At 38.7% G+C, this 26,729-nt stretch overlaps 1 protein-coding gene across 1 annotated transcript in view; it reads right to left on the reverse strand.

Moving 5' to 3' along the window:
- Window positions 1–5,541: 5,541 nt before the first annotated feature.
- LOC145502323 (uncharacterized) overlaps window positions 5,542–26,729 on the reverse strand; it is a 172,459-nt gene continuing 151,271 nt past the window's right edge. Inside the window, 21 exon segments of the mRNA XM_081481582.1 lie at window positions 5,542–9,036; window positions 11,009–11,141; window positions 11,564–11,722; window positions 12,215–12,694; window positions 16,017–16,205; window positions 17,001–17,237; window positions 17,810–18,052; window positions 18,692–18,895; window positions 19,238–19,417; window positions 19,819–20,067; window positions 20,313–20,510; window positions 20,982–21,167; window positions 21,466–21,660; window positions 21,752–22,003; window positions 22,568–22,750; window positions 23,054–23,239; window positions 23,599–23,772; window positions 24,392–24,520; window positions 25,097–25,491; window positions 25,891–26,314; window positions 26,493–26,618. Coding sequence (XP_081337708.1) covers window positions 8,748–9,036; window positions 11,009–11,141; window positions 11,564–11,722; window positions 12,215–12,694; window positions 16,017–16,205; window positions 17,001–17,237; window positions 17,810–18,052; window positions 18,692–18,895; window positions 19,238–19,417; window positions 19,819–20,067; window positions 20,313–20,510; window positions 20,982–21,167; window positions 21,466–21,660; window positions 21,752–22,003; window positions 22,568–22,750; window positions 23,054–23,239; window positions 23,599–23,772; window positions 24,392–24,520; window positions 25,097–25,491; window positions 25,891–26,314; window positions 26,493–26,618 — 4,811 coding nt within the window. The 3' untranslated portion in view covers window positions 5,542–8,747.

Raw genomic sequence — 26,729 nt, forward strand, 5'->3', positions numbered from 1 at the left:
GTAAAACAACCCCATTACAAGAGGATATCATTAAACTTGCATCCGGTGTTACATCCCAGTACATTGTGTTACATCCGGTCAGCAGTCGTGCTTCCTCGGACTTCCGGCCTACGTGTTCTGTTATTCACCATTCTTGGCTTATCGACTATCGCAATATCTGACTCAATTTTAGCCAAAGACGTTACTTTGGATTGTTCAAAGGCATGCATTTGCTTTGTACATTGATCTCGACACATTTACTTTACTTCTTGGTTGGATAATATTGATGAATTTAGGTGCTCGACGGCAGAAATCGCAAGTATTATGACCATGTTTTGACCTTTAATTTCAACTATTCTTCGTCAAGTGTATGCGGGCTTCTTGTATCATCATCTCTGGTCTGAAACACGAGGCAAACTGGATATTCGATGGGAGTAACCGTTAGATTAGAGTCAGCGCTAGATTTGGTCAAGAAAATGGAGCGAGCGAAGGAGAGACACTGGAGAGAACCACGCGACCAAAGCATCCTGAAGAAATTCCCAAACCTTCAAGGTAGGTTTTGTATCGATTTATATTTCATCAAATTCGTTGGCCAAAACCCTACTAACTAAATGTAGGTAACAGACAAGATGATAAAAGATACTTTTGAAACTGATTTTCTCTCTCTAAAGGCTGTTGGAGCCAAATGCTAGAGCCCTCAAAATGACCAATTTTGCAATTTTTTTCCAATTTGCCCCAGGTGTCTTCAGCACCCGTGGCCAGAATATAGTTTTCTCCAAATTGATTTTATGATATTTAGAAATGTCAATATCTGTTTCATCTCTGCTGCTAATTTGGTTTATGTGGAAAGAGTACTTTCGGAGAAATTACGAATATGGTTGTGCTTGTTTTCCCTGCTTGTCTAAATGGCTGGCAGGGAACATAGTAAGACGAGCATTATTTTTCATCTTGATTGTAAAACCCTAAATACTTTAACGGCAAGTTTTATAAACTGGGAGAGTGGCTATACCATCTGTATGAATTTCATTTGAATTGGTTCATATGCACCCGAGAACCAGACTCGTTTACTTTTACTTTTTGAGAGCGGAACTTTTGTTCAAAACATGGTCCTGAGGCCGACGTCATCTAGTGCGGTTACCATGGCAACGATACATCTGCCGATCCAAATATGGTTGATTTTGTTTATCCCCCAAGGTTACCCACTTCTACACAAAAATTGGTAAAGGTAAAGGTAAAGGTAAAGTCTGCGTACGAGCCAAGTGGCCCATCAGGCCGGAGCTTATCCCGGTTTCTGTAGCATGAAGCGACTAGGAGTATCTTGTCAAAGAACACAACACAATGTCCCCGGCCAGGGCTCGAACCCGGACCGCTCGATCCGGAGACGAGCGCACTAACCATGAGGCCACCGCGCCTCCCACACAAAAATTGGAGGGGGGTTAAAATTTTTCATTTCCAACTTTGCTTCACTTTCCTGGAGGATTGTTCTTAAAAACTCATTAGTACCAGGATTTGACTCAAACTTGAGAAGATCTAGGTTGAAGTCACCTAGTATGAGACAATATTTGTTCTCTCTATGAATCTTTTCAACCACCGTATTTAAGTAAATCATGAAATTGTCTAAGTCGCCATAGGCATGTTTATATATAATTCCACAAATAGTATTATTATCTATATCATTTTGGATTTCAATCCATAGGGATTCATATCCATCTTCAACCGAAGAGAGATCTTGACCATAGCTATATTTTACCTTATTCCTAAGAAAAAACTCCCACTCCTCCAGCTTTGTAAAGTTATTTTTTTGCGCGTGAGTGCTTTGTGTGCTGTTACATGTGTTTTTTTCTCATTTTCTCTTCTAATCTGACCCAAATAAACAATTGCTTTAATAACTAAGAATGGTTGCATTTTTTCGGGCAGTTATGTATTTGTCTTTATTTTAGATGTACTTTTGTACAATTTAAAATTTTAGGTATAAATTCACATAAAGTTGTTGTTTTTGTTGTTGTTGTTGTTGCTGCTGTCGGAAACACTGTGGTGTAAGCTCCAAGTGTGCATATAGCTAGCTCCACCATTTATTTTGTACTTTTTGGACCCAGAGCTCTCTCGTTCAGGAATCGAGAGCAGGAACAACCTTTACTACAAATGTCGAACATCAGTTAGAATTTGCTGCATCGCCCTACCCCGTCAACAGCTTACCTATGGATTCCCCTGAAATTTTCTTCTCGTTGAACAGTACCCCCTAAAACGGCTTTCCCGTAAATCCCTTTGCCTTTATTATTCAATGGCTTCATGTCTCTGTTACCGCAGCCAATTGCCCCTTATTTCTCTTTGCATCCGTCTCAGGGTTTCTGCATGCGTTTAGTCGCTGCTAAAGCATGCATTCCTAATTCCTTTCCCCATACATTCCTGCATGCGCTCCCTATGCGTTCGGTTACCTTTCTCGTGCCCCAAGGGTTTCTCGATTGGTTGTCTCCTACAGATACCTTCCCCGGGAAGCTTGGGCTTCCTTCTTGTTGTCCTTTTTCTTTCCCTTGCATTAGAATAAATTTCTCGTTCTTTTCCCTATGTATTTCCCGTTCTTACCCGTATATCCGATACGAAGTAACTCTGAGTTCCCTTTTCCGTTTATCCCCTGCTTTCTTCACAAGCTGTCCGTAAGGATAGTGCTAACACATCAGCTTCTGGGTAACGGAAAACTTTGCCTTGAAAGTGTGGGCGGTGACGAAGCGAAGGTAGAGTGGATTTTGGCCCGCTAAAACAGAGCTCGAGTTCGATGCAAGTTCCAGCGAACTGCCAAAAGTGGCGGAAGAACCGAGAGAACCTGGTACCTAACATGAAGACCGCTGATTCCTGCTTGTGGGAGATCGGGCACTCACAAGGCTGCTATGTTCTTACGAAGGGACTGGGATAACACGGCAAAGAAAGCACAAAACGGTAGAAATCACCAAAAAACACAAAGAACATACAAAGGCAGACTTAGTTGTATTAATCTTACTTGTAGAATGTTCATATTTCGGAGTATTTAACGCTCTAAATCGATGATATTTCGTTCATTCTCAACGTTTCCTTGGCTAACCTAACACCGCGTCAGTTCAAACTCAGTTACCAGGGCTCCTTGCGCCTTGGACTTACACAACGCGTGACGCTTTTATGGACCTTCATGAATAAATACGTACATGTCCGAGAATTAATTTTCCGCTTTTCGCGAGACGTGAGCTTAGGACGCCTGCATATGCAGTAACAATTCTTGTTTTGTCGTCGTTCTGGGTGCGCGGAAACTTTTCAAGAAGACAGCTTAGTGCAATGTTGATCAATGGAACGATTTAGTTCTGTGCACACCTTCTAACGCAACTTCAATTTAAAGTATTCTATTGCACACACTTGGACTTTAGAGAACTTTAAATGTTTCAACGTAAAAGGCACCTTAACGGGGGCTTCACGGTAGGTTTACGGAGCTTGGCGGTGTTACACTTTAACTTTACGCGTCTTTAAATAGCTTATTTATATGGCTTCGGTTACCAGAGACAACCCTCCCACCCCTCTCCCTCCCCACCCCAAGTTACCCTGACCGAGGTAACTTTGCAAAATTCAACCAACCGTTTACAAAAGGATCGCGAACCGTTGGGGGGCGAAACAACTCGGATGGACGAGTCTCGCCTCGGCAGGTAGGGTAACCCTAGCAGCGGAACAGCTTTTCTTGGTATAAAAAACTTTGGCTAGCCTAACCGAGAAAATTCTCGGCGTCGCGAGTGTCACGAGATGTCTAGATTTGGGATTTTTAAAAGCAGAAATTCGCATCAAAGAAGTGAAAATTAACTGCGCAAAAGCCACTTTGATCGAAAGATCGAGGAAAACTCAAAGAAAGAGGGATATTTGCACATTTGATTATTAAATAAGGGCCAATTATGAATAATCATGTAGGGTCAACTTTGACTTGGACTATAGGGACAACTTTTTTACATATAAACGCTCGAAATAGTTGCCTTAGAGAGAGAGCTGAACTGTCTTGGGTACCTCAGACCATATAACTGGGGCCTAATACTGCCGTAAAGCGCTCTTCAAGTTTGCCGGCAACTTTACGCTTATCGTTAAGTTGAGTAAATATGCCATTTCGTGCTGTGAAAGTCCCATTTTGTCGATAATTTGGAATTTACATTATTTGAACAGTCTCCGTTGGTTGAACCGTTACACGAGAGTTCTATTAAATAACTCCACTTTTCCATTACATGGTTTTTGCACGGTTTAAGCAGGCCTTCTCTTAAATTTAGATTTTTTTTTTCTAAGAGTCTTCATTTTACATTAACATGGTCTTTACAGATTTTCGAAAAGCCCCCATTGTCTTATTTAAATTGTTTTCACAGCCTTTGCAAGGTCCTCCTTTTTAATTTATTATATGGCTGTGTCTCACAAAGACTGGGAACTACCGAATTCAAGAATTTGATTGGCTGAAATCGATATTGAAAGCGGTCTAGATTGTCCCATCTAGACCGACATCTAGACCGGTAATGTTCTGCGGTGAAAAAGTTGCAAACTCTAATGCAAAAATGTTGACTATTTTCTGCTAACAATATTTATTTATGGCAATGCCAAAAAGTGTGATAAGAAAAGAAAAGAAAAGTAAAGAGGACGAGCAGACTTCGGCAGAATTAAGTTCAGCTCATCGCCGTTCGCCAGCAAAATGTCGGCTAGTACAAACCAGTTACACTAAACGTATTAAATTTCTCTTACTCGCCATATAATAAACATCTTATCAACCGAGCTTAGTCGGTCTGTATGGGAGAATCTTGACCTCGGTCGTGTGTACAGATCTCACTGCGTTCGGTCTGTACTCACGACCTCGGTCAAGATTCTCCCACACAGACCTCCTGCTCAGTTAATAAGAGCTAATTACAAGTTTTTAACAGGCTATTTACAGCGGTACTTCAGAATTACCGGTACTTCAGAATTACTTACGATACCTTCTGAGTTGTTTTTATTCCAAAATCTATCTTTAGGATCTTTGAAATCGGCACCAATTTCTTTAAGTAACACACTTTAGTTTCCATTTGGCTCCGTATCGGTTATTTTAGCGAGTTTTGAACAACAGGTATTCGTCAATTTGTCTTTCGTATAATATGTTTACATTGCAAAATACGAATGTTACTCCAGTTGAGAAATAACCTCACTAGTTTTGGTACGTTTTTGGTAAATTTTTAGCCGATTTTAAATCTGTAAAACGCTGTTAAGTCACCGGGAAACAGCGCTATGTAAGTGTCTTGTCATTATTAGTATCATCATCATCATCATCATCATCATCATCATTATCACCATTATCATTATTATTAATAGTTCACCCGAAGCCAAATCAATACCGTTTCCTTTCTGAGGAAACGAAACAAAGCTATGCTATGATTTTAAAGTGGCTTCGTCGCGGTATTTCAGAAGGTTTTTTTTTTTTTCATTCATTAAAAGCATTTTTACTTCGCTTAAAATAGATCAAATTGATTATCTTTAAAAATTATAATCATGAAAGGGCCCTTGAAACACACTGAAATTAATTTTTATTTAAAAAAAAATATTGGATCTTTGTTTGTTAAAATTCTCTAGAATAAACAAAAACAAAAATCGGGGTTATTTGTCCAGACTTTTTCTTATATAAAGTGTTGTTTCCGCTATTTGTTTCTAAATTTAAGCCGTATTGCGGTCCTCTCTCCTCTGCCTCTGGGTCGGCGTCCGGAAAAAAATGAGAACAATGGACATAAAACAAACTAAAGCAACAGCAACAACAACAACAACAACAACAATAGAGACAAAGACGAAAAAGACCCAGACCCAAGGCCAAAACCAGCCGAAATTTATTTATTCTCAAAATCTATTTCCACTAAGCCTCAAAATTCTTAACAATAAAAGATAACAGATACCCTAAACATATCTCTGAAAGAAAAGCATAAATGAATAAGCTAGTAAAGGTATAATTCTGCTAACCTTAGGCTCCATACCAGCTGTACCACTAATCACGGCAACGTTTGTCTGTACTATTAACTAACAGAATGGTCTGCCCTCGCAATACAGATGAAGACGACAGTTGAATTCATTCTTTCTGTGGAATTAAGCAAGCTCATCTTTTAGGGCAACAAGTTCTAAAATCGGGGCAGCAATTAGCATTAATGCCCCTTGCACAACAACCAAATGATCTATGTCTGGGGTCCACCAAGTATCACCTATTATTGGGTGGGCAGAATCTGTCATTTTTGCATTGCAACTTTAACTAGAGTAAGTTCAGGTTGCCAATTAAAGCTCAATTTAACATATACCTGCATTGTAATGGATCTTACACTTGACAAATTCCAAGATCTTTTAACATGATCTGTCTATAACACAAGTAAAAATTAACGCCAATTTTTCCTCTCTAAAATCTCGCGTGACCTATTTTAACCAACTTTTTAGCGAAAATGACGATGATATATAATGGAACGGTGAACCTGCGTAGCTGGTACTTTTGTGTGCACTTTGAAACGTCATTAGACGAAGCCGTGAATACAAGCCGTCAAATAGCGAGAGACTTAATACGGGATGATGTGAGAAACTAAGTGAAACAGATGTAACCAAAAAATATATCGAGATATTTTTATTAAGATAATGTGAAGTGATTTTGATTTAATGGTGCATACTGGCATACATTTGGTTGTGACTCTAAGAGCGGGACTGAGATCGTCATCTCTTTGGTTTCCTGAGCATAGGAGAAGGTCACTTAAATGCATAACAGAGTGTAAATGCATAACAGAACGTAACGCTCCATCTACACATTCAAGAAAACGTATGAACATTATTAATCACAATCAACTGACATTTCCCGTCCAAACTGGGGCATTGATAATGTGGCCTGCTACTATGAGACTGTGTTAAAAACTAGAATAAAAGCTTGGGAGATTTCAGTTGACACAGGAAAAATGGAACACTAACAGGAAAAATATCGTAAAAACTAACAAAATACGGTCAATCGAACAATTTTCTTAGGGTAAAAAACGAACGATCAAGAGTTAGTGTGTTCGACTCGCGGAGCGCATTACCGGTAGTACGCAGGCTCAAAAGGGTAAAACCAAAAAACATTTACCAAAACACCAATCAGCCTCCAAAAACACAAATCAATTAACCAAAACACAAAATAATCTCAAAGACCAAAACAATTTCTCAAAACACAAAGAAATTTCTTAAAACGCAAACCAATTTCAATTGCATGAGTTTATTTTAAGGTGAATCCTTAGTATTGCACTGCGTATCCTATACTGCGCATAAAAATCACGTAATCAGGCGAATAAGCTCGTGGGCATTCCGAGAACATGGTATTAACTTTCAATCAAGGGACCAGGTAAAGAGGCCCGCTGCTCTTTAGCCCTGAATTCCCTGGTCCACTCATCCCAGGCCTTCTCCAAATGCTATCCTTAGCGATAGTACTAAAAAGTGAACTACTCTAGAGCTAACGAGTGGAGCTGAGAGCATGCGCAGAGTGTTAGGAAAGAGCGGGTGGGCTCTTCTAGTTTCTCCGTTCATCCCCGGTGGGTTCCCCAACGATAATTGTACATCTGCTACACCGTGTGTTCTTTGGACGGATTCCGTGCTGGCACACGTGGAACACGTTGGACAGGTATGCGTATTTCCTAACGCACAACAAATATACAGTGGCGGATCCAGATCTTGAACTAAGAGAAGGGAAGAGGGGGAGGCTGGCGGGGCGTTTTTGTTTTTTGCTTTCCCTGCCAGCTTTTCCTCCTTCTGCAATTGTTTATTTTTTACCTAAAATAAAGACGGGGGGGGGGGGCCTCCCCTACATCCGCCACTGGAGAGTGCAAAGATAAACGTGCGAAGAAATGCAAGAGCTCTTGCTGCAACTTCAATGAATTTCATTAATGACTGATTCACTTAAATATCAAAATCAAAATCAAACTATTAGGTTTGGAGCCGACCTTTGCCTAAGCTTACAAGAGAGACGGACCAATAAGGCGGGAAATCGCAAAAAGGAGGCAGTTTTCAGATTAAACAACGTGCAGTTTATTGATGTGCAAGGACAAACTATTAAGTACTACTTTACATCCTCAACATTATATAGATCTAAGCTTCTTCTGATTTTTGAAATTTTCATTGCATTGATGACATGTAAGATGATTATATACCATTACATTACTAACAATACTGCAATGGATGTTGGTTCTGTGATCTCACATATCGGGGCACCGAAATTGCATGTATTAAATTCTACTCCTATCAGTCTTATTTCTTTTGAAATTTTTACAACAAAGTCAATCGTTCGGTTATGAGAATACGGTAGCTGATGACCAATCCCCTCGAGAAATTACTGATCGATCAACACCTTAAGTTTTAGTATGCACGTTAGAGCGGGCAATACTTTTCTTCCTGAATGCTTCAAGCGCAACAACCTATTTTCTTTCTCTGAAATAAAACGCTTTACACAGAAACAAATATTAAATCGAAACCTCTACCTTTTAAACCAAACTAAATCCCATTCACTTAAAGTAAAATACTTCGTGGGTGTTTCCGTCAGCAAAGAACCCACGACGCGAGAAAGGAGGGGAGGAGATGGAGAGGATCATTTACCCCCTCTCCATATCGTGGGCGTAAGATATTACATATGCACCCGAGGGTTAATATAAATTTAACCTGCACCACCTATGATAAATTGGAGTATTGCTTGTAACACAATTTCCAGCAAGTTAACCTAATGTTCTTCTGGTAAGAGTGCAGTACCTAGAAAACCATACTCAAGGTAAAATCTACACTTCTGACTGACTGTGCTCGCCTGTTAAGTTAAGTCTTCCGTAGACATTATCAGGTCTCCCATGTGCATTACCCAATGATTGATAATGATCCCCAGGATCAAAATAAGGGTTACGAAAACCAACATCGGCGTGTGGTACTGGCTGTTGAAATGCATCAATCTCCATATATTCTGGTTCGTTGTATGTTTGCCCATATGCCGGATTGTCGTGTCCCACATTTCTCTCCGTGCCGTAATTCTGTGTTCTAGCATTGGAGGTCGCTCGTCTCCTAACACTGCAAATGCTAAAAAAAAAAAAAAAAAAAAAAAAAAAAAATTCAAGCATTGATCTTTGGCGAGTAAAAACAGGATAAGGATAACTGCTTAAGTAAAAATAAGTCCGCAACATTAAAATTGTATTTTTATCGTAAACTTCACTTTTGCCCACGCACGAGGAGGCACCTTAGAAGTCCCCGTGTATAGGGAGGAAAATTTCGCCGTAGCAGAAAAAAATCTCGATTTTTGAGAACACGGCTCGCAAAGAATTGCCGAAAAGTACTCGTAGGATTGCCGAAAGTTTGCTGGGGTTGAATAAACACACCGCGATCAAGTAAATTCTCTTCGAAATGGCGGAGATTCTGATATAAAACAAATTGAAAACGATTTCAAAGATCCTGGAGATGGATTTTGGGATAAAAACAACTCAGAAGGTATCGTAAGTAATTCCGAAGCACCGGTAAATCTCGATATTCGAGGCGAGTGTCACTTCGCTCGTGTTCAGTTGGACCGTAAAGCACTTCCGATGGCCAGTTCTACCTTTGGCATGCCGTTTATTCAGATCGCTCATTTGTGTTGAGTAATCTTACGTGTCGTAGAGCTCATGTCACGGCTGGCTGACTTGGCAGGAATCCAAAGGTAAATGTAAATGTTTTGCAGCGTTTTCGCTGAGGACAAAGGACTTGACTCTAATTTGCATTAAAAGATTAGAGCAGTGACAGTACGCGATACTCCTGTTAATAACCTGAGTATCAGGCCTTTCCTAGCGAGAGGGTAGGGAAAGAGAGAAATTGCAGAGAAAAGCCTTTTCTTTGCCGTGTGCTTCTCCTCCTACCGGTCTCAGGGAAAAATCGTGACAGAAAGTACCAGATGATTTTCTCAACTGCTGTTCTGCTTTCGAGATAAGTTTGTTCTTATAACAAGAAAAATGGTTTGTTTCATCATCAAATTCAAACAGCAGAGTGGTTTGACATAATATTTTGTTTCTCTATAATTTTTAACCTGTTTTTCTTTAGTTGTACTGAGTCAAAATTTGTAACAGAAATATTTGTTCCCATGAAGGAAACCTTTCTTTTTTTTCAGAAAGTACTTTTTGTCTGCTTTCAAACGAAAACTCACGGCTTTCTTGAATGGAATGAGTTAAATAGAAAGTGTTGGTCTAGTTTACTAAGTTGAATGTTTGGATAATGACCATGATAAGATGCCTAAGTTATAGGAACATTATGAGTGATAAAGTTTACAATAGCCCATTCGGCTTCGCCTCATGGGTTATTGACCCGTAGCCCGCAAGGGCTACGGGTCTAATTGTTAATTATGCAATAATATTGAATAATCTCACAGAAATCATAATGTAAATTAGCCATCCGTATATAGAGCGTGGCCATCACATATGTACGCAAATTTATTGGAACAAAAGAAAGAGTTTGCATAAGAAAAGAGTTCTACTTCCACTGAATTGGTTTGGTGCACTAACATGGCCGCCGCTTCATTGTTTTGGAACACCAACATGGCTGCCGTCACGTCATGTGAAAACGCCCCACTAGAGTATTTAAACATTCATGTAAGGGCTAGGACTTTAACAGAAATTCTGTCATAGTTTAACGGGACAATCTCGATAGTCCTTACGTTTGCTAATCTATCACAAGTTTTCATGGACCACATTGAAAATGACGCCATAAAGGGTCCGTTAAAGCCATGTACTGAGTAACCATCCAGCTTCCATGTGGTTCCACGTATCTTTTGAACATTCACGCCGGGTTAGCTGTCGCCAAAAGTAGTCATTAGGGAACTACTTTTCTGTCTTTAATCCGATGGAGCTCAAACTTTCCAACATGATAGACAATTCAAATCAATTTTTTGTTTCTCGATTTTAATTTATTTTTAATAATAGGGTTTTTAAATTATAACAATGTTTATAGAGGGCCACAAGTTCATTAGTTTTTAACTATTAAGTGTCACCCTCGGGTTGTTAATTATCCTATCGTGTACTAAAGAACTTACAGACGGCGTTTCCGCAGACAGAAGATGGCGACAAAAACTACTGCAATAACTAGGCCAGATCCCAAAACTATGACTGGGTAAAAAATCTTCGCGGGCATGCCTTGTTCTTCAGTCCCGGACGAGATGGAAATGCCTAGAAAAATGCAAAACACTACTTTGTCACTAAATTCAAAAGCGGATCGAGGAAATCAAGAAACATGGAGCTACGGTGGACGCGAGGAAAAAGAAGGTGCGGGCATGTGTATGTTACGCCCTAAAAGTGTAGAAAACTCTACCAGGCTGATTGAAACTGGAAGGCCATAGAGGGTTAATGGAAGAATACATGACAAAACTGAAACACGCTTTTTGGGAAGTTAACTTAAATCAAAATAAAAACTAAGTTTCGAACTGTTGCAGGAAAACCGAAGAAGTACATGGAAGCAAACGGACAAATCAAAAACCAACCGACGAAACAGGCAAACAAACAGAAAAACAACCCGACAAAAGAAACAACCACCAAAAGAAACTGCCAACCAAGCAAATAAACAAGTCAACAACCAAACAATTTCAACTGACCTTGACAGTCTTTGCTTCCTTTTGATCCCTTTTGTCCAAAAGTAGATGTCCCGGATGGACACGTGACACATTCGTTTTGGGCTTCTTGATCCTGGTAGTGGTCTTCTGTGCATGCTTGGCAACCAGTAGTGTTGAAGAAGTACCCAAGGGGACAATTGACTAATAAAAACAAAATAATAAAAGTAGAAAGTAAAAATTAGCAAGTCGAAATGAATTTCACAATCTGATTCAAGCCACAAGTAGATATACAGTTTTGGCCGTTAAAAAATCTATTTTTTTTTCCGTTAAAACATCTAGCATGATTTGTTTTGATTTACAAAGTTGGAAACGAAAATTAAACAAATATATCGAGCAAGTCACAAACAAGAACGACGCTGAATAGTGCGAAACATCATAACAAACATCTGACAATTTAGCTACTTCTTTTCAGATGACTTTTTTCATTGAAGAGCTGAAAGTGCAAAACAAGGCACATGCGAGCTAAAAAGCCAAAACTATTTTTCGTATGAATTTGACAAAAACCCGGTTTACGCCACTGATGGCTTAAAAATTTTGCCTTTGCTGTGATATATTATGTTTCGTGTCTTGTTCAAGAACATGAAATGCAATGAAACCAATCAAGGATCTTGGTTGCTAATAATAAGTTCTTACCACATTTAGTTCCTTTAAGAACTTGTCCTTTGTCACAGACAAGACCAACTACTCGTACCGCCGGTGGTTTTGATGGGTCATATTCCAACACAACTCCACTAATGTTCAAAGACAGGTCTGTTTCATTCAGAGATGCTAGAATGGTACTTGATATCTGTTGAGTTGTCTGGTTCAAATCAACCACGGAGGTATTGCTGGGCAGTGGGACTTTTACAGCAAATGTCACAGTAAGAGGAACTTTAGAAGCCTGTTCGCTATCAGCTATGTCCCTTCTGCGAAGAGTTCCACTCTGCTCTCCGCATTCCACATTTACGTTGTCAATCGTGCATTCCTTATTTCCATCACAACCTCCAACAGTACCCAAGTACAGCGTATAAAGCGCGATGAAGTTACTGGCGATACTGGCGTGCATCTCTTCCGTACACTGGTCAGCTAGATAATGATACGCTAAAGCAAGCAAAGTTTCTGCTTGGCGTGTTTCTAGATAGATAAATCATAAATAAATTATCTTGTTAATTCCTGACAAACGGACAAAACCATTGACAGCTGGAAAAGAAAACGTAGGAATTCCGGTTTGTTTGATTTTGTACGACGATCTTCTTGTACTTAGAAAGTTGAAAAACACGCTCAATTAGTCCCAATTGCGAATGAATGTTGGATGTACCATTAAAGACGATCATCAATAAAGAAAATTTTGCAGGGCGGCTTGTATGGGGCGCCGTTTGTAAATTTATTATTTAGACCGAATTTATGCCATTTTCCCCTCATTTATAAATAATTGGAAATGCCACAAAATTTGTTTATAAATAAGACACAAGACCTTGTCCGTTGATATGTAAATAATTATTTTAGGTACGTCCTGATTTATAAATAATCTTTTACCATAGAGTTATTATATATAAATAACAAACTAAACAACTTCAATTATTTATAAATCAGGTCATCTCTAAAATAGTTATTTACATATCATAAAGTTTGTAAATCTCATTATTTATAAATAAATTACTTCGCCGGGAGTATAAATTAATTATTTATAGATAATGAACTTCACAAAGTGTGTAAATTCATTATTTAGAAATAATGAATTTCACCTCGCCGAGTGTAAATTTATTATTTATAAATAATGAACTTCACTGAGTGTGTAAATTCATTATTTAGAAATAATAAATGTCACCTCGCCGAGTGCAAATTTATTATTTATAAATAATGAACTTCACTGAGTGTGTAAATTCATTATTTAGAAATAATGAAGTTTTACCTCGCCGAGTGTAAATTTATTATTTAGAAATAATGAATTTAACCGTGTGTGTAAATTCACTATTTACAAATAATGAAGTTTCATCTCGCCGAGTGTAAATTTATTACTTCTAAATAATGAACTTCACTGAGTATGTAAATTCAGCGTCTCTTGCCCGATCGATTTCGGAGGTTGTTTCTCGCGCCATAAGTGAGACAGTTAATGCTGCCCTTGCTCAGGTAGGTATGCAGCCTGAAATTCAGCAGTGGCGGATCTGGGTGAGGGGCCAGGGGACCCGTTCCCCCCCACCCCACGCTTCAAATATCTATTATGTCGTTCTTATTCACTCAACAATTCGGCAGCTCACACTGCAACAGGAACAACTACTCAAAGGCCGAGGTAACAGGTAAATTTTAAGAAAAGAAACTGCTGCATGAAGAAGATAAAAATCGCTTGGCGTGTTAAGTGAAAGGTCTGATTTCTATTGAAATAGACCTTTTTCGCTTGGGCGGTTTGTTGTTCCATTACAGACCACGTGATATTCTCTAGAGAATTGTTCTTTTATTCATCTAAAAATTATTTTTTCATATACGCGCAACTATTTGAAAATTTGAAAGGAAGAATTCTCAAGAGTATCATCACATGGTCTGAAATGGGGCAACAAACCGCCCAGTCGAAAAAGGTCTATTCAACAGTGCTTTAAACGTAAATTAATTTAGCTTTCCACGTGTACGATCTTTGGACTTGCCTGGAATAGACATGCTTAGCTGTGACTTGATCAAGCCAAACAAAGTGTGTCACACAGCTATCCGTCCAAAGGTCACAAAGGTCACAAAGAATTTAACCTGCGAGCAGGCTCACGTTTGAGTCAAACGCACGAGTGACGAAGAGGAATAGCGATCGGCGGGAAAGAAGCGCCAAGAAAGTGACTTTCTCCTCTTGCGGCTTCGCCCGTCGATTTCTCGCTCTCAGCTACGCCGAGCGCGTTTGTGCTCCAACGTGAGCCTGTTCGCAGGCTACAAAGAATTATCTGAGCAAGTAAATACATTATTCGATTTCCCGATTTTAAATCTCTGCATTTTCTTCATGCAGCAATTTCTTGTCTTAAAATTTACCTGTTACCTCGGCCTTTGAGTAGTTGTTGTCGTTGTCGTTGTTCCTGTTGCAGTGTGAGCTGCCGAATTGTTGAGTGAATAAGAACTACACAATAGATATTTGAAGCGTGATTCTCGCTTAAACGCAATTATTCAAAATAAGGGGGGGGGGGGGGGAGGGGGCCTCCCCTGGATCTGTCACTGCTGAATTTCAGGCTGCATACCTACCTGAGCAAGGGCAGCATTAACTGTCTCACTTATGGCGCGAGAAACAGCCTCCGAAATCGATCGGGCAAGAGACGCTGGGTCAGCCATTCATACTTTCATTATTTCTAAATAATGAATTTACATACTCAGTGAAGTTCACTATTTCTAAGTAATAAATTTACCCTCGGCGAGATGAAACTTCATTATCTCTAAATAATGAATTTCTAAATAATGAATTTACACACACAGTTAAATTCATTATTTCTAAATAATAAATTTACAGTCGGCGAGATGAAACTTCATTATCTCTAAATAATGAATTTACACACTCAGTGAAGTTCATTATTTATAAATAATAAATTTACACTCGGCGAGGTGAAATTCATTATTTCTAAATAATGAATTTACACACTCAGTAAAGTTCATTATTTATAAATAATAAATTTACACTCGGCGAGGTGAAATTTATTATTTCTAAATAATGAATTTACACTCCAGGCGAAGTAATTTATTTATAAATAATGAGATTTACAAACTTTATGATATGTAAATAACTATTTTAGAGATGACCTGATTTATAAATAATTGAAGTTGTTTAGTTTGTTATTTATATATAATAACTCTATGGTAAAAGATTATTTATAAATCAGGACGTACCTAAAATAATTATTTACATATCAACGGACAAGGTCTTGTGTCTTATTTATAAACAAATTTTGTGGCATTTCCAATTATTTATAAATGAGGGGAAAATGGCATAAATTCGGTCTAAATAATAAATTTACAAACGGCGCCCCATAGGCTTGTAACATAGTTTTGTTGGTTATGAAATATTCCATGTCAGAGTTTTGAATGAGGTAACCGGAAAAATTAATTTTTCAGTCGCACTTAAGATTTCAAAGGTTCATTAGTGAAAACTCATCGTTAGATTTAAGGCTTTTTTTTCCAGTTCTCTTCCCCACCTGGTCCCAATAACTCGAATGAATTTAAAGTTCAATTCAAACTTTCATGTCATCAATAGCCTTTTTACCACCTAATTTTTATTTTTAGGAAAAAATTACTTCTATGAACTTTCTATCAGAATAATACATTGGTTGAATTCAAACAAACTTGACCCTTTAATGGGCCCTCGGATGGCGCAGGCAGTTTCTCTTGCATTGTGGCCTGAAAAAAATGACCTTCTTTGTTTCGTAGATCAGATTTCTACAAATACTGTGCGATATTTTTCCCCAGCAAGCCATGAAGTTTCGATACATAGTCTTACTAGAGCAGTCTGGCACTTTGTCTCCAGGATTCCAGTTCCCTGAAGCACCACAGAAATAGAACTCAGGTGGTTTGAGAGCAAAATCATATCCCACATTGCATTGCAGGGTGCAAAACTTCCCGGCGTCTAGCCACTTGTCACACGTCTTGGCTCCATTCTGCGGTGTTCGTAAATCGTCACATGGTTTCGCTTTTCAAAGAGAAAAAAGAAGTTGAATCCTTAGTGATAACATCGATTAATCATAGGGCTTGGATGGGCCACTTGGCTCGTAAGCAGTCTTTACCTTTCCTTGCTAGAACAAATTTACACTTTACAATAGCCCTTTTCACAGTCAACTTTTCTCATTTGCATTACAGTATAGCTAGTATGTATGTGAGACAATTTAGGGCTATTTTGTTGTTTCAGCCCTAAATTGCCTTATATCCACGCTGGATTACATTGTAATGCAAATGAGAAAACACTAACCGTAAATAGGGCTATTACTCAATAGGGATTTGTATAAACCCACATAACAGTGACATAAATCTTCTAGGTATTTAGTAATTTGACCGTGTTGCAATAAACCATATGGTACAAAGTGTCGTGTTCTTTCCCCTGTTTAGGTGGACACTACGGCTCAAGACCATTCTAGTGCGTCTGGAGGCACTATGAGTTAGGCAAAAATAGGGAAATGCAAGCAACTGTCTTAATTGTCCCGGATAACAACTTGAAGACAATAAGCAAACTCTAATGACAGTTGTTTTGATGCGTAAACTATTCATATTTGTTACTGTTTTTTTTTCTCTACTTATAACTTTGGGAGATGTTCGAAATACTTTCGTTTTCGTCGAAAATGTATGTCTTGATTCATGCAGTGTTGAACCTGCCGAGAAATATTGCAATTTATGTGAACAGTTCCTTGAAGTTTTCGGACTTCAAAATTGTCTTGTTATGCCTTCAAATCCCAAAATACTTTTGGAAACCCTCAAAAATGGCTTTACATACCCACAATGATTACTTGGAAATGACAAGTGGCAGTATTTCCAGCTATGTCTGATGCAGTGTAAGTCACGTTATGCTCTCCCCATGTGAACTTGCTTCCATTTTCTCTGCTTGTTGTAAATAAGTGAACGCCAACATTATCTGTGGCAATGACTCCAGGAAAAAAGATCCTCGTCCATTTTTCTTCAGTCGTCTTGTAGATGCCATCAGGACAGTTTGTAATCTTCGGCGGCTCAAGATCTGTTTTATGTTAAATGAAAAAAAACCAAAACAAAACAAAACTAAACAAAACAAAAAACAAAAACAAAACAAAACAAAACAAACAAAAAAACAAACAAACAAACAAACACGTTTCTTCTTTTTCCTACGCTTGTTACATAATGGACATTTTTTCTGGATCATTTAATAATTTAATTCAAAATTTACCATCTTTGATTATTTGTTATATTCATGATTCTCTCAGTGTTGCTGGCACAAGCAGTTCCAGGTCGCTTGTCACGGTGTGATCTGAACAGGATAAATGGACTTGGTAGTCAAGAGTTTCACTAAATGTAAGAGGTCAAACATGAGTTTGAATTTTGTCTGGAACTCAGAATTTCTCCTTGTCTCACGCTCGTGACAAAGTGAACATTCAACCTCACTAAAAGAGAAGCTTCCCATAATATAATCACAGGAGATGCTTAAAAGACAAGCGCTGAATCCAAACTCATTATCCGACGTGATTCGACGAGAATAACTCCATATTGACGAGGTAATTTGGTAAACAACTAAGCATACGTAACTGATTCCTTTAAGATGAATGCAGTGTGTACCTTTGACATGAATAAGAAATATACAGCTTCTACTCAGACCAGACGAGTCGGTGGCTTTGTATGTAATGTGCTTTTTACCAACAACTAGCTTTTGCGGAGGCCGTAAACCATGGAGCGTCAGGGACTCGTTAGAGTTGTCGGTGTGGACTGGTAACTGCCACTTTACATTTGCATATGATTGGCCAGGCTCTGTTGGAATATTGTCCATATCAGGTGGACATGTGATGCTAGGAGCTTGGATATCTGTCGAGAAAGCAATTTGCCTGAACTAAATGTTGAATTATTATTATTATTATTATTATTATTAGTTATACATCGTCCTATTTAATCATGGCCAATTACAGGTGTAATTAACAATTTTTAACTTTAACAATGTTATTAATGCGCCTTTTTTGTTGGTGAGGGTAAAGAAGAACATAAGTTTGCTGGAGAGAAAATTTTTGTATCTTTTATAAACCAATCTTTTCTATTTCATATTTAATTAGTATTCTGTTGACGAAGTCCCTGAAGATGATTGGTTTGTCACGCATTTTGCAGCTGTAAATGTATTTTTATAAATCTAGTATCGTATAATTGAATTTCTTTAATTGTTAAAACTGTATTTTAGTTTTTCTTTACTGAATGGGTTTATCTGGGAATTGTTTGGTTCAGTAAACCAATTGATAAACTTAGTTTCAAAGGAAGCTGTAAACTGACCATCTCTAAATGACTCCATTGATCACTCATTTAGAAATGTTAAATAATCATTTAAAAAAAAAAAAAATGAGAGGGAAATAAATGACAAACCACCAGTGCACTATCAGTTATATTGACGACGATTTACTTTCGCGTGCGCCATCGTAAACTGAATAAAATTTCTAAGTACATCATATTCGTTCTTACCTCTGCAGATTGTCTTGTTGGTATCCTCGCTCCATGTTCCACTTTCAAGGCAGGATACTTTTGGTGCGCCCTCGAGTTGATAACCGACCGTAACATTGCATATGAAGAAGCACTCGGTTTTATAATTTACACCTGAAGGTATCTGGCAAGTACTTGGATAAACCATTCCATGAGATGGTGTTGCAATGCTTGGGCACTTAACGACTGATTGGAAAGGGAAAGAAAATAGTTAAGAAGGAAAGTCCCATGCAGCCGGAGCTCCTGTCTCAAAATCATTTTACAACCAGGAGCATTTCAACGCCCATTGGATGGGACGACGCTGAGCCATTTTTATCGGGAGAAGAATGGGGATATCAATAATTCGTATAGCAAGCAAAAATCTTCATTTCATAACAAAATAATTAATAATAATAATCCCATTACAGGTTTATTAAGCTGTGCAACCATTTCCAAAAAAAAAAAAAAAAAAAAAATGATTCACGAATTTTACGATTGACATTCAAAAATACGACTTGTTAAACCAATTGTTGTGCGTAGGTTACGTACTGTTGCATGTGGTCACGTTGCCTGACCATGTTCCGTCTGCTCCACATGAGCGCAAAGGAGATCCAGCCATTCGGTATCCTGTGTTACAAGCAAGGGAGGCTTGGGAACCAAATGAAGATCCGCATGAAAGAGAGGTTATGGATCCATAGACTGGTGGCTGGAGGACTGGGCATGATTTTCCTGTGGATCAAACATATTTTCCTTTAATTAACTGCTTAAGTAATAAAAACATTTTAGTTTAAGAATAAACGCTTAAATTGCATGGTTTTGTCTATATCGTTAGTCCCGTAGTCTTTGAGTGCTGTGCTCTAGTTCCTCTGGGAAACGCGGCTCAGATTGGTGAAAAAATGAAGCACGCACCAAAATTAACCGGAACGAAAAACTTTTTTTAACGAGATTACTAACTGTGTTCAAACTTTTAACTTTGCTCTAGCCCAAAAAAACAAAGTAAAAATCATTAATTATAATAATTTGCGACATAAATTATGATTATTATGAAAATTATTAGTCATAATGATAGTTATTGTTAACATTTATGATAATTCTTGTACTAATTTTGACAATTACATTTAGTGACTTACTTGCTACTTGTACGATAAAAGTACAGTTAGCTCGGTTTCCACTGTTGTCTATTGCGGAATACAGTACATTGTACAGACCGATACTGAGGTTGACAGGGGGACGAACGCCCGGGTAGCTGATAGACACGTGACCAGAGTTGTCATTCGCAATTGGTTCAATCCATGTAAGTAAAGCCCTGGATGAACATTCCGTAGCATAGAACACCATATCGCTAGGACATGTGTTATTGAAGGAAGGTGGAGTGTTATCTGTAAACGACGAAAATAGTTCAACTTCAAGAGACTAAATTCAAGGAGCAGTGCTGCAGATGGATCTTGAAGAACATCCGTGACCGTTAACGTTGGCGAAGCCACTTAACGGTTACTTGGTAGTACATGGCTGTAAAATTGTTTCTTGTCTGTTGCAATCATTAAGAAATAGAGCTTGGATAGTCAATTTTCAAAAGGAAGTGTAAGAAACCATTCCTATATTAAGTTAAGCCGCACTACCTTACCTGTACAGTTTGTATTGTTCGACCCAGTCCACTGCCCTTTATTACCACATACTCGTGCAGATGTTCCTTCAAGGACATATCCAGGCCTTTGACAAGTGAATGTGCATGTCTGGCCATACGGACTGCTCGATAGACACGAGGATGGAGATACATGTACAACATCATCAGTTGGAGGGACGAGCGGGTCACAGGTGATAACTAAATAGATCAAAAGTTTAGATAAATATATACCAGCGATGCAACATCTCGTGGTATAATATGAAATGTCCCAAATGTCTCTTGTATTTTATTAGTATACGCAGGCACTCATATTTTATTCCATACCTTAGAAAATAAGTGGCCGACGCAATCAATCTGATATACGAGCAGCGTTCAATGGGAAAGTTGGGTGTAATACCGTCAGGAATTCTGATTGACTGTATTTTCTATGGCATGGTATAACTAACTTTATACCGCTGGACCCCGCTTAGTCGAACTCGATAGTTTAGAAGTTGCCCCATTTTCGATGTCAAACCCACTTTCACTGGAGTTTCCCCTGCTTTTTTGTCAGTCATTTACCATTGGTTATTTGGAGCTTTGCTATATATTTCGGATCGATTAGATAAGATTACCGCTTTCCTTACACCTAATTTTGTTACACGTCTGGTATAGATGTCTTGTATCTATTACCTTGGCAATAAGATGTTTCTCCACTCCAAGTCCCATTTTCCAGGCAACGCCTTACTGACGAACCAACCATATTGTAGCCAACATTACATGAAAAACTACAATGTGTATCATAAGGTTCCGATGTAATGTTTGTACAGCCGGTTTTAACTCCATTTGTCGGAATAGGAAGCGACAGACATCTAATTTCTGGAGAGAAATGAAAAACAAAAAGCGCATGACTTAGTAAGGGCAATCATATACTTGCACAGACCTTACGCCTTAATCAAACAACAGACAGAGGTCTAGTAGACGAGAATTTTTTTCATTCTGTGGGCCATACAGCTCAGGCAAAATCCAGCTTCCTGCAGAGTTTGGTTGTATCTCTGTCTGGCGATGGAGTCTGCGACAAGTTCAATGGGTTATCTAGCCGAGAGGTGCTTATCTTTTGATCAATTCCGTGTACCAATCTAACTGGTGCTATATTTTTGTGTCTATTCCGTTATACCTTGACAGCTAGGTAAAGGATTATCCCAAGCTCCTGGAGGTCTGTTACCAGGGGCAACACACGCGACCGTTAACGAGCCATTCAAACGATGACCAATGGCACACGTAAAGTTACACTGAGCTCCAAAATGATTACCGCAGTTGCTCATCCTCAATGCACTTCCTGAATTAACTGTCAGTGACGTACAGCTAATAACTGGTGACATTAAAAAAGAGGTGGTTAGCATGTCTCGTATAACAAACACCTAGCTTGTTGTGACAACCATCAAGAAATAACCTTTTCATACCTAATACTTTTATAGCAAAGGTACAGGTAGCTCTGTTTCCTGAATGGTCCACAGCAGTGTAGGAGATCACGTGCGTTCCCTGACTGAATCTTTGTGGTGGTTTGTAATTTGACGTAAGTGAAGGCGTGGCTCCTAAGTTGTCCGTAGCAACAGGCTCAGTCCAGTTTACTTGGGCTGAAAACATATCACGCTCTGCATACACCAGCAACGGGCTCGTTGGACACGTAACACCGAATGTTGGAGGAAGAACGTCTGCAAGAAGAACAAGTGTTACATTATAGAACTCTCTTTTATAAGACAGAAAAAAAAGTCAGCGTATGAAACTCTAGGGTACGACCATCCATGTAAAAGTTGTTCAGCGGTATTTCCATTTCATGTTGTTTGTGCTGTACAAGGTGAATCTAACTTTTAGGTATTTTACCATTCCAATGTAAGCTCCCGAACAGTATTTTCATGTGGTACTGTTTATTATACAGTACAAGGTGGTTCTAGCTTTTAAGTCAGTGGATGTGACCACAGCGTGTGACCATTCAAATGAAAGCTAACATTCTAACGTTAAAGTAAAGCCTTTTAATTCATATAAAAGTACTAAGCGGTAACTTCATGTGGTGTTTTATCATGCTTTGCAAGGAGGTTGTAACTTTTTAAACTGGTACGTCTCGATCTGGATAAAGCCCTAATGCGTGGCCATTAAAATGGGGGTTATTAAGTGGTACTGTACTATGCGTTACATGACTACTCTAATGTTTACGTCCGTGAATGAAACCTTGTTTCAAGACTCTCATAAATGATTTCGTTCTAATTTTACACCTTTACCTGTACAGTTGATGGAATTTCCACTCCATTGCCCGGTGTGCAAACACGTTCTGGTGACATTTCCGTCAGCACTGCCATATTCACTTTGACAGCCAAATACACAATTTGATCCATAGGTATTACCACAGGAAACAGTCAGCAGAACTGCTCTTGCAGGGATGCTCAAGGGCGGACAGGTGATAGCTTAAATCGTAATAAACAAATTTTTAGTTAGAACATGTATATAATAATGTTACCTAAGTATAAGGTTATTAAGTCAGTTTATAAGGTTGGTACACGGCGTAAATTTTTTGCCAGATATAAAATGTTACTAATATTTTAATTTTTTCTCTTTAATTTGACGGTGACCCTCAAGTTAAAGGGCCCCTCTGAAGGCAACTACATGAGGTAATGAAAACAAACAACAACGACAAAAGAACGAGGATTGTAATGCTTATAAACAATGGGTTTGAAGCTAGTCGGGAAACGAGTACACTTTATTTTCACCTGTGCAATTGAAATCTTGGCCACTCCAGGTGCCGTTTTCTAGACACCGTCTTGATGACGAGCCCATTCCGGTGTATCCGGAATAACAAGAAAACTGACAAACTTTGTCGAAATACTCTATTGTTATGCCTGTACAGGTACTTTTGATGCCATTAGTTAGGAATGCAAAAGCTGGACACGTGACAGCTGTAAACAAAATGATAATTTAATTTGACAATCCGGTTATCTACTCAGCAAATAACAAATCTAGCAAGTTATAGCAACTCTGTCTGTCCTCCGTCTGTCCGTCCGTCCGTCCTTTCGTCTGTCTGTTTGTCTGTCTGTGATTACCTTTATGTCGTCGTGATTGCACCTATAAACTCTACTTTTTACAAAACTAGGCCTTGGTAAAAAAATGGCAGACAAAATGAACCGAATAACAGAGCAGTTTCCCCTTATCTCATTTCTTAATCGCACGTATTTGGTCCCTTGCACAATATTCAAGTGTTTGGAAAATGCTCTCATTTTCTGACGCTTATCAATCACCATCAAGAGTTAAGCCTCACCATAACACTGAGGCTGTGTTCCAGTCCATGTTCCATTGCTGTTACATGTCCTTGTTACTGATCCAGTCAGGACGTACCCCACGTCGCAAGAAAACCGACAGGTTTCTCCTGGCAAATCGGAGCAAGTCTCTAAATATCCTTGGGAAGGCGCTGACAGCTTCGGGCAGCGGTTCACTATGTCAAGAATCAAGTAACGAATGTTACCCTTTTGAAGGTAACTTACGTATATCTCTTAGATTTTGAATAGAAGTGTAATTTTGTGACACTGAATAACTCGGGATCAGTACTAAAACAACGATAGACCGCAAGATTTGGAATACAATCTCACGTACCTTAGTGTACTGACACACAAGAACAGACAGTGTTTGTTTTTTAGGTACATTGCGTAACAATTCATCTGATGGTTACGGTGAAATAGGTAATCGCGATACAGATCTAAGACCTTTAGATACAAGCATATTTTAATAAGAAATGAGTTGTACAAAAATGATTTAAATTGTAGCATGGAAAGGGCCACAAAGGAAGTACCATAAAGGCGAAAGGCAAAAAGCGAAGAAGAATCACCAGGACTGATCAATGGATGAAAATGCGTAGAATTAAATGACGGGTTAGTTTGGTACATATGATCAAATGAAACCTTTTTTATTTTTATTTTTTATTTTTTTCTCATTTCTGTTCTAGTTAATAATATAATTATGCGGAATAACAAACAAATTAGACTTAAATTGTCAAAACATACTACGACCTAGCTCATTAACATGGCGGGATTCCTCTTTGCAGCACAACACCTTACCTCCTTGACAAATTAAGGGGTCTGCAGGATTCAATTGTACTCCTTCTGGACAAGAGCACTGATAACCTTGTGGATTTGGAAGACAAAGGTGACTGCATCCTCCATTTGACTGAGAACAGTTGGTGGATCCTACACGACCAGAAAATTAATTATATTATTCTAATTTGCGTTCTAGAGATTTAGTCGTTGCCATACTCCTACATCTTTGAGTATCGTGCAAAGCCAACTTTCAGCTGGATCTAGGTTTCAAATTGACATATATTCTACCTCGACCTTTTCTTCCCGGCATTTATGCAGTTTTGTAATTTTCACACTATCATAGGACAAAGATCTACATTATGTCAACTACAGTGCGGTTTTCAATTTAGTGTCGTAAAACCAAAACCAAGCCAATTACTTACTAATTAAACTAGTCAGCCAATGTCAAACCTTAGTACAAACCAAAAAATGCCTGATTACTTAGCTTTCGATGCTAAATTGAAAACCTCTCTAACCGGAATTGAATTATCTTTTATTAAATACGGCCGTCTGACATCAAGAAGTTACAATTCAGTTGGTTTTTGTCGCCAGTATTCATTTTCTCCTTGAAAACCGTTTTAAATTACACAACTTGCCGTCAGCTTTCAGTAAAGGTTACCTACTACCTCTCCATAACAACGCCGCCTAGAAAAAAAAGCTGTGGAGAACTAAACTGAACATGCATACCGTTAAAAGTTTCAGTGTGGTCATAACTGTGAAGCTCCATTAGGGTTCCCATTCCACGAACCACGACTTCTGTTACAGAAGATGTCATGTTGTATTTGTGAATGCTTCGGCTGTTCCAATCAGACCAGTACAGAACGTCATTGTATAGAGCGAGTCCAAAAGGGTGCATATCAAATGATAAATCCAGCATCAGTGTTCGGTTATTTCCTTGTAGGCCCACCCTCTCAATCCTATCGAGGTTCGCATCGCACCAGTACAGCATCCTACTTTGGTAATCCATAGCGAGCGAGTTCACCCACACAAGTCCGGAGCTAACAAGAATTGTCCTGTTAGAACCGTCCATGTTAGCTTGTTCAATCTTTGACGATGATCCCCGACTGCCCCAATAGATCTTTCTGAAAGAACAATTTAACGTTTTCTTATAAGTCATTGTACAGAGAGAGTGTCCTACAATAGTTTCACGATACAGATATTGTATTCAAGTGCAAATGATAATATCTTTCAAGTTTTTTCTTTTCATATTATACATATCGATAGCCCGAGCAAGTTCGATTTGCCACTAGATATCTGGATATTTGCAAATGAATCTCCCGAAAATCTCTTAGAGACTGCCAAATACCCTCCGTACACAACCTGCCTTTTCCAGACTTACCACCATTCTCCACGTAGCCCGACTCAGTAGCTATAAGAGAGACTTAACCTAATAATATTGTTCTGTATGAAATATCCACATTTATAAATTGAACCGAATAAACGTCTGAGTAAATACGTATTACCGTGGCTTCTTAGATTACCTTTCTGCAATGTCGAGTAGTATAGCTCTTGGCTGTTCAATGCTTGATGTGATTAGACCCCTTCTAGACGACCCATCTAACTTTGCCACCTCAATTCTACTTGTTCCCTCATCTGTCCAGTAAATATTACGTCCAACATAATCTACTGCCAGTCCTCCAGGAGTAGTAACATTAGTGTGCGCGATGACTTTGACTGAAGACCCGTTAGGAAATGAACTGGCCACCAGTTTTAACGTCACATCTGTCCAATAAACCTTTCCTTCGACCGGATCGTAATCAACAGCCACGGGCCTTGATATGTTTGTGTTGATTCCAAGCGGATAGCAAGGGGCTTCTGGTATTTGAAGAGGAACTTTGTAAATTTCTTCCGCATCCGCTTCAGCAAAGATGATAAATTTATTGGAAGTTATCTTGTGAAACAGTTCTTGGACAAAGAATGAAAACGGTGTGAGTATGCGTGAGTATGCGAGATATCTAAATATTGACAACCAGTCAGTTGGTCTTACTCAATGCACATGCCAAACCAACTGGTACCGGGAAAAAATACGAAAGAACCAAGGATATTTCTTCTCATATTGGTAATAGCAGTAGATCGTTCTCACCATAATTACAGCTTTTTCCATCGGACTTGAGTTGAATGCCTGTTGGACATGCGCACTGATATCCTCCTGGATTTAAAAGACACAAATCACTGCAGAGGCCATTGTTTTGAGCGCAAGCATGGGAACCTGAAGATGCAAAACAAACACTTTTTATCTTACCGACTCAGTAAGTGGCAGAGAAAAAAAATCACAAAACTTCTTATGAAGTGATACTTGGAGATAAGATATTAACAAGAT

The sequence above is a fragment of the Orbicella franksi genome, chromosome 11 (assembly GCF_964199315.1).
Source record: "Orbicella franksi chromosome 11, jaOrbFran1.1, whole genome shotgun sequence".
Classification (NCBI taxonomy): domain Eukaryota; kingdom Metazoa; phylum Cnidaria; class Anthozoa; order Scleractinia; family Merulinidae; genus Orbicella; species Orbicella franksi.